The 7,836-nt window shown below is 50.7% G+C and overlaps 1 protein-coding gene across 1 annotated transcript in view; it reads left to right on the top strand.

Annotated features, from left to right (window-relative positions):
- The first annotated feature begins 4,404 nt into the window (after positions 1-4,404).
- ATP1A4 (ATPase Na+/K+ transporting subunit alpha 4) overlaps positions 4,405-7,836 on the top strand; it is a 28,867-nt gene continuing 25,435 nt past the window's right edge. The window contains exons 1-4 of the mRNA XM_059413532.1: positions 4,405-4,557; positions 4,695-4,754; positions 6,372-6,575; positions 7,311-7,424. Of these exons, the coding sequence (XP_059269515.1) occupies positions 4,405-4,557; positions 4,695-4,754; positions 6,372-6,575; positions 7,311-7,424 (531 nt within the window). The remainder of the gene's footprint in view (positions 4,558-4,694; positions 4,755-6,371; positions 6,576-7,310; positions 7,425-7,836) is intronic.

Raw genomic sequence — 7,836 nt, 5'->3', positions numbered from 1 at the left:
TCAATCTGCTGGAGGGAGGGCTTAGCCCAAGGTGGAAGTCCCGCTGGAGGTCACGGCCAACCCCGGATCCAGGCAGAAATGCTTTCCGCGGCCTTTCCTTTTTATCTACGGAATAGGAAACGTGATGACTCATCAGAGACAGATGACAAGCTAAATATTCATAATGCTAAGAACGCAGCAAAAAATAGGAAAAAATGAGTAGATCACTATCAAAGGAAGACATCTGATACGAAATGAATTCAGAGAAGGAGACAGGCCTTGAGAGACTCTTAATCATAGGAAACAAACTGAAGGTTGCTACCGGGAGGGGCTGGGGACTGGGGTAGCTGGGGGACCCGCACTAAGGAAGGCACGTGAGGGAATGAGCGCTGGGTGTTTACGCAACCGAGGAGCCACTGACCTCTACCTCAGAAACTAATAATACGCTGTTTGTTAACTGATTTTTTAAAACATGAGTCTTCCAAAAGCCCTTAGACCCAGTGAACTCAGTGGAGAATGTTTTTTTCCAAATTCCTCAAAGACATCCTTATATTATTTCAACTGTATTAGGATATAAGGGAAAAAACTATATTGCCCAGCCTATTGTAGGAGACAAATACCGCTTTGATAGAATTTAATGAGATATGTCTATAATGAATGACCAGTACATCTCGGAATGCAAGTAACAGTATATTACATGGAAAACTAACAGCTAAGATTTACTAGAAAAAAGTGATTAGTCATTTCCAAAAAATGTTGAGAAAGGGATTGGTAAGATTCAACGTCTATTCTGGATTAAAATGTTGGAGGAAAAAGCGTAGGGGAAGGGCCGTGATGCTAAGGAGAGAGGAGGGACACAGTACATCTGGAGAACTAGCACAGCAAACCACGCCAGAAGCGCTAGCAACATCTGAAATCCCGAATTAGGAGTTCGTATCCAAATGGTCTAAATAAAGGGACAAACTAGATGAAATAAAAACGTATTTCTTTTTTGGTAAAGGAGATGTTAAATACCTTTAAAAAATCCGAGGAAGTCCTCCAAAACAAGGCAGCCACGATGACAAAACCTGGAAACAATGAGTTCAAAGGTACAGGGTAGGAGATACCAGTTCTTTCAAAATCCCACATATCCCTAAAATCAGTGAGATAGAAAATACAGCACCAACCGCTCCATCTACGACAGAGCCAAACCCGACCGCACTCAAGATGTCGCGCGCGTGACATGCGGCGTCTACTAAAGGAACTTGAAAGCACAAGGAGATCAACAAGACAAGCAGGAACACGGGAGAGCTGATCCCGCCTGCTGTCTGAGAGGTTGAACGGAGGAAGGAGCCGCAGAAGCTGCTCTAAAGACTCGATCTAATATCAAACCCTCCCCGTGTTCTCACAAAGCCTGGCCTGTTAGTTGTGACGTTCGGCGGCAGGACGGGTCGGGCAAGAGTCTAAGAATTTGTTGAATTATGAAACCCACGAGCAGACACCTGTGGGACTACCATATTGACCCTAACAGATTTTAAACCATGGCAGACCAAAGTGGCAATCATCAAGACCTTAAACATTAAGACAAAACCTGAAAGTTCATCATTCGTTCCACATACTCTTAGGAACTACTTGTGGACCAGCCACTCTGAGCTATTCTGGGAACTGGGTATGCGGCCGTGAAGAAGCCGGTCACGGTCACCGTCACGGTCACGGAGAAAATGACAATTAACAAGTCAACAGACAAGTGGGCGGATGGTTTCAGAAGGTGGGGAGTACAGCCAAGGTCACAGGGGTGGATTGAGGGCTGCATGTTGGGGTGTGAGGGAACAGTGGGGGGTGGAGGGTGTGGGGGTGGTGAGGGCTGAGAATGGGGGCTGGAGGGTGGGGCTGAGGGGTGGGACAGCTATATTGGGCTTGGAAACCAGAAGGCCTCTCTGAAGAGGTAGACCTTTGAGCTAAGATCTGTGGAACAGAATGGGGTTTCCAAAAATAATTTCAATCGATTCTCGGTCAGTTAAGTTGCTTTGTGGGGGGCGGGGAGTACCTCCCATGTGCAAGGCTGGGCTGAGAGCTGTGCTCGCATAGATGACGCACAGATGAGCTGGGCGATTTTAACTTTGATTCGATCCTCGCTCCCAAGGGCTTTATGAGCCGCATTACACAAGAAGACTGGGGGATAAAGCTTGTACTGCATATGACAAGGGGCTCCTACAAATCCATGAGAATGAGAAAACAATGGGAATCTGGAAAAAAGCGTAAGAATAATTCGCACAAAGAAAAATCAAATCCAGAAAGCCCATTAACTCGGAGAAAAAATGCTCACCTAGACAATCCAAAATGCAAATTAAAACTATAAGATACCAAATTTCACTGACTATGATGGCGGAAATAAGAAAGATCAAAAGTCGTGTGATGCGAGCACACACTTGTCTCTCGTTGCTGGGACAGAGGCAGGAAGAGCCCTTTCTGAGAGCAGTCTGCCGGAGTCTTCTGAAACTTCAGATGAGAAGACCTTATGATTCAGCAACAGAAATCGCTTCCGCGGAAACTGAAGCTCCGGGGCGTACGTAAAGGGAGCTCTGTGGGACGTTGCTACTGCAGCGCTGTTTCTAATGAAGAAAAGGAGGGGCGCCTGGGTGGCTCAGTGGGTTAAGCCTCTGCCTTCGGCTCAGGTCATGATCTCAGGGTCCTGGGATCGAGCCCCGCGTCAGGCTCTCTGCTCGGCAGGCAGCCTGCTTCCTCCTCTCTCTCTGCCTGCCTCTCTGCCTGCTTGTAATCTCTGTCTTCCAAATAAATAATAAAATAAAAAAAGAAAAAGAAAAGGAAATTATCCTATAAATCCATGAGGGGGGGGAATGACCAAGCAGCTCAGGGTCGTGGTGGAATCCGGAACCGGTCGCAGACATTACACACACAGCAGCGCAAACATGAAAGACTGACAATCAAAGGGCACGTGGACGATTCTCTACAGATTGAGAAGGAATCTTCTTCGAGATTCTATCTGTCTCAGCAGAGAAAAGCCTGGAAGGAGGTACACACACCGTCAACAACAGTAGCAGTGGGGAAGTGGGACTTCCAGTTTTTATTCTGTATGTTTTTAATAGAGAAGAAAAATCCAATCCAATCTAGTGAAAAAAACAGATCATCGTTGTCCCGGCGGGGAGGGAAAATCTCTATTTCTGAATAGAGAAGGAGCCTTGCGTCAGCAGCAAGATGATGTTTTCTGATGCGGTCGTATTTTGTTTTTTGTTTTTTGTTTTTTTCTTGGCGCAGGCGTACTTTTAAAACGCCAAATTCAAACGGAGTGAAACAAATATCAGACAAGATCAGAAAGGGAAAGCGTCTGTGGCATGCGTCACAGAGAAATTCTATAAATGACAGAAATAGATGGCTGCTTCCGAGATCCATGTTGGAAGGACGCATTTCCACAGAAGACATAAATAAAATTAACATTATCAAAGCACTCACGGAGATGTCAGAGAAGGAGAACAGAAGAGAAAAATACATCCTATTAAGAAATACCATGCTGTCATACAGAAAAGCAGAGCTTTATTCTAAGAAGGGCTACACATTAAGCCACAAAAGAAACTAATCATAGTTCATTCAAGCTATTTCTTGAGCACATACTACATATACCAGACATTGTGCCTTACACAGAGCACTTCAATTTAATCCCAACTTTTGCCACCTTAGGTAGTCGGTATCCCCCTGACGAGGAAAAGGAGACACAGAGACGTTACATAACTTGCCCAAAGCCACGCAGCTTGTAAGCCTAAGAGGCAGGATTCAAACCCAGGACTGATTCAAACGCCCAAGATCTGACCTTTTCTGCTATGATCTCCTAAAACTAAAAGCTCAAGGTCAAGGGGGCGGAGAAGTGGGCTCAGTAAGGGCGTGCCCACACACAGGGCCTGCTTTATTTTTTCTGTCAGCTGCTGAGGGTCCCCGTGAGCCCTGGAAGCCAGCAGGACCCAGCGGGGACCGGGGTCCTGTCAGGCCCTCCGCCAATGTTCTCCCTGGGGCCGTCGCTTCTCCTGTGGAGAGGCGGGACTTCTGGACTCTGGGCCAGAACTGTCCTGAGGCCTTTGTGACCACAGCCCTGGGGGTTGCCGTGGCGCCCACGGGGGCCTGGGCCAGGGGCCTCCTCCCCCCCCCCCCCCGCCCCACCCACTGGGCCCCCTCAGCATCCGCACCTCCTGTGGGGCTGCCCTCACCTGTCCCTAGCCCTGGCCTGCCGCCTCCGGCTCAGCCTCTCCCTCCCTGGAGCCCACCTCTGGCCTCTGCTCTCCCCTGGCGCTGCCCCCCCTGGGCTTCCCTCCTCACTCCGCTGGTCCTTCGGGTCCCCACCACCTGACTCCTCGGTGCCGCCCACCCCGCTTCTTCCGCTGGCCCTTGGCTCCCTTCCCGCCCGCTGAGCTGGGTCAGCCGTATCTAAGGAGGACCATGGGGCGCGGGGGGAAGAAGGGGACTGTGACCCCTCACGAGCAGAACCCCAGCCCAAGACCTAAAAAGGGGTCTAAGACTAGGATAAGAAGAAAAATGAAGAGGAAAAAAAAGAAGGCTGAAATGGAAGAGCTGAAGAAGGAGGTGGTCCTGGTGAGAGCCCCCGGCCGCGGCCGTGCTCCCCAGCCCGCAGCCCCCCTCCTGCCCGGAGACCCCCCCCAGGCTAGCGCCCCCCCCCCCGGCCCCGCCCCGTAACCACCCATCCCCCAAGGGCTTCCCTGTCCCCGCAGGAGGACCACAAGTTAACCTTGGAAGAGCTGAGCGCCAAGTACTCTGTGGACCTGACGATGGTGAGCAAGGCCACCGCTACCCGCCTCCCCCCACCCCCCACCCCCCACCCCGGGGCACCCGAACTTCCAGGTCAATGTTGTTACCCTTCCCTCCTCCCAGCCAAGTTCCCCCTCCCCCACACCTGCTCAGAAAGCCCAGCAGGGTACCCCCCAGAGTCCAGGGTCAGATGACAGAAAGGAGAAGGGGGTGGGGCAGCACCTCTCCAGTCCTGGTTGGGGGGGTACCCCCCTCTGCTTTCATAAGTTCTCAAGACCCTAAAAAGCTTTCATGTATGTGAGTAAGATCTGTCCATGGCTACCATCTTCAACATTAAAACTGAGAAAATTAGGGCGCCTGGGTGGCTCAGTGGTTTAAGCCGCTGCCTTCGGCTCGGGTCATGATCTCAGGGTCCTGGGATCGGGTCCCGCATCGGGCTCTCTGCTCGGCAGAGAGCCTGCTTCCCTCTCTCTCTCTCTGCCTGTCTCTCCATCTACTTGTGATTTCTCTGTCAAATAAATAAATAAAATCTTAAAAAAAAAAAAAAAAACTGAGAAAATTAAAAAATTCTTCCTAATTCATTGAAAAACAAGAGTAAATACATTATATATTAGAATAAATAATATTCGTATGACAAATAACAGTTTTCCCAAATAAAAATTTAGGGGCGTTTGACATTTTTGCGAACCTCTTTAATGTCTAGCTTTTTAACAGAAGACAGCTGGATTCCCAGATCTGTTCAGGATTAAATCTGTCTCGATACCTGGCATGTAGCTCTTGGAACATTCCACCCTACACTAGAAAGCAAGAGCGGAAAAAGGCGAACCACGATTTAGCACTGTTGTGAAAATCGTCTGACCTTGTGGAGCCCCCGAAGGGGTCGAAGGGGTCTCGGAACCCCCTGAGCTCCCAGGCCACACTTTGAGAACCACTGGATTAACAGTAAAACCACACATTCCGACTATGACCCTTAGTGCTGTTGCTACTGTTACCACTAATACCAGGACCACAAGTAAAAACTTACAGGCCCTCAAAATAGAAGTTCTTAGCTCTGGACTTTCTTCACTGGAGGGGCTTTGTCTGGTAACCAGGGAGGCCCGCAGAAGGTTTGTCCTGTTTTCATTCAAGTTGTGCGTTTTTCAGGGGAAGCTGGGCGTGGCGGGTGGGGATACGGTTTGTTTTCTAATCCTCCAGTGGGTTCCACCATTGCTTTCAGTTAGAGGGAAAGGCAGGCTCCCGGGGAAATCTGTGCCTTCCTGTGTTGGGTTGGTATCCGAACTTCCCCCCCATGTCTAAGTTAACAAGCCCCAGTGTGACTGTCCCCATGGTACTGACGTAAGCTAGCGGACCCTAGCATCGGCTTGCGCGTGATCTCACGAACTGTGGACGGCTGCCTCTTAGGGTACGCGCTCCACAAGGGTGAAGACCCTTCCCACTCTGTCCTGCCACAGTACCGACCCAAGACAGGGCTTCCAAAGTCTTGTGAATCCGTCGCCATTCTGTGCCGCAAACTCTGGGAGACTTTCCAGGGCGATCTTTGGGGGGCTTCACTGGTCTCTAGACCGCCCCCACCTCCGCGGGGGACCCTAAATGGCACCTGTGAGCTTGGTGGCAGCTGCTGCTTCTTCCTCTCCACACAGGGCCTTAGCCCAGGGAAGGCGCTGCAAATCTTAAAACGAGATGGACCCAATGCACTTACCCCTCCCCCAACCACTTCAGAATGGATCAAATTCTGTAAACAGCTGTTCGGTGGCTTCTCTATCCTTCTGTGGATTGGTGCCATTCTCTGCTTCGTGGCCTACGGCATCCAGATACATTTCCACGAGGAGCCCACCAAGGACAACGTAAGTCTTTTCGGCTGCCCCGGCCAGCCCCGGCCGGCCCCGTCTCTGCTTGGCCCTGCCCTCTGCCCCTCGATAGCCTTGCACTCCTCAAGGCCTCTGGCCCGAATCCTCTGTACTCCCAGGATTTTCCAAGGGAGGCCTTGGTCCCTCCTGGTTTTCGTCTCGCCTTTCACCTAGCAATCTCCTGACTCAGTTCCCCGAGAGCCATGGTTCCACCGGAAACGTGCTCTGCTTTGATCTCAACTCTGTCTTCCTGACTGACCATCAAAGCGCTCCGCAGCCCCTTTCTCTTGCCAGCATTTTCATCTCCTCATCTCCTTTCTCCCAGGCTCCCTCCCTGGCCCTACCCCTACCCCCCAGGCCATGAATAGCTTTCCTGGATGTTTGCTGGATCCCGCTGGCCCTCACCCAAGCTCAGGCTCTCCCTCAGCCCCTGGCTGTTACCCTTGCAAGTGGGTTTTCTTTTTCTTTTCTTTTCTTTTCTTTTTTTTTTTTTTTTTTAAGATTTTATTTATTTATTTGACAGATGACAAGTAGGCAGAGAGGCAGGCAGAGGAGGGGAGGGGGGAAGCAGGCTCCCCGCTGAGCAGAGAGCCTGATGCGGGGCTCAATCCCAGGACCCTGAGATCACGAGCTGACCCAAAGGCAGAGGCTTAACCCACTACAAGCGGATTTTCTGAGGGTGAAGAGGAAGGAAAAGACATCCTGATGAGCCCTCTGTTTCCCTGCCCCCAGCTGTACCTGGGCAGCGTCCTGGCCATCGTGGTCATCATCACGGGCTGCTTCTCCTACTACCAGGAGGCCAAGAGCTCCAAGATCATGGAGTCCTTCAGAAAAATGGTGCCGCAGGTAGGCATACTATGGAGGATCTAGTGAGAGGGGTGTAGAATGTGGCCGAACACACACTTTTGGAGTCTCCGGAAAATTACGCCCTACGATGCGTGAACTGAGTGAGGGTGGTGATGAGTGTGGGGCTCCCCAGGTTTTACTGGTTCAGACCTTAAAAGCACCCTGAGAAAGACTCGGCATCACCTATGAAGCAGTCTGGTCCAGCCAGCATAATCTGAATGGGAGGAACATAATCTGAAGCTCCAAAGGAGAACATTCTAGTAAAAGCTGGGGAGGTACAGAGCAGGTTGGAGAAGCCGGATTCTTCAAACGTCGATGACCTTAACGACAAAGAAGGGCGCCGTCTGGGCGGCTCAGTTAAGCGTCTGACCCCTTCAGCTCAGGTCATGATCTCAGGGTCAAGCCTGGCCCT

This window comes from Mustela nigripes, chromosome 10 (assembly GCF_022355385.1).
Source record: "Mustela nigripes isolate SB6536 chromosome 10, MUSNIG.SB6536, whole genome shotgun sequence".
NCBI classification, from domain to species: Eukaryota; Metazoa; Chordata; class Mammalia; order Carnivora; family Mustelidae; genus Mustela; species Mustela nigripes.
Note: the sequence above shows the minus strand (reverse complement) of the source record. Positions and strands in the feature narration are given on the sequence as shown.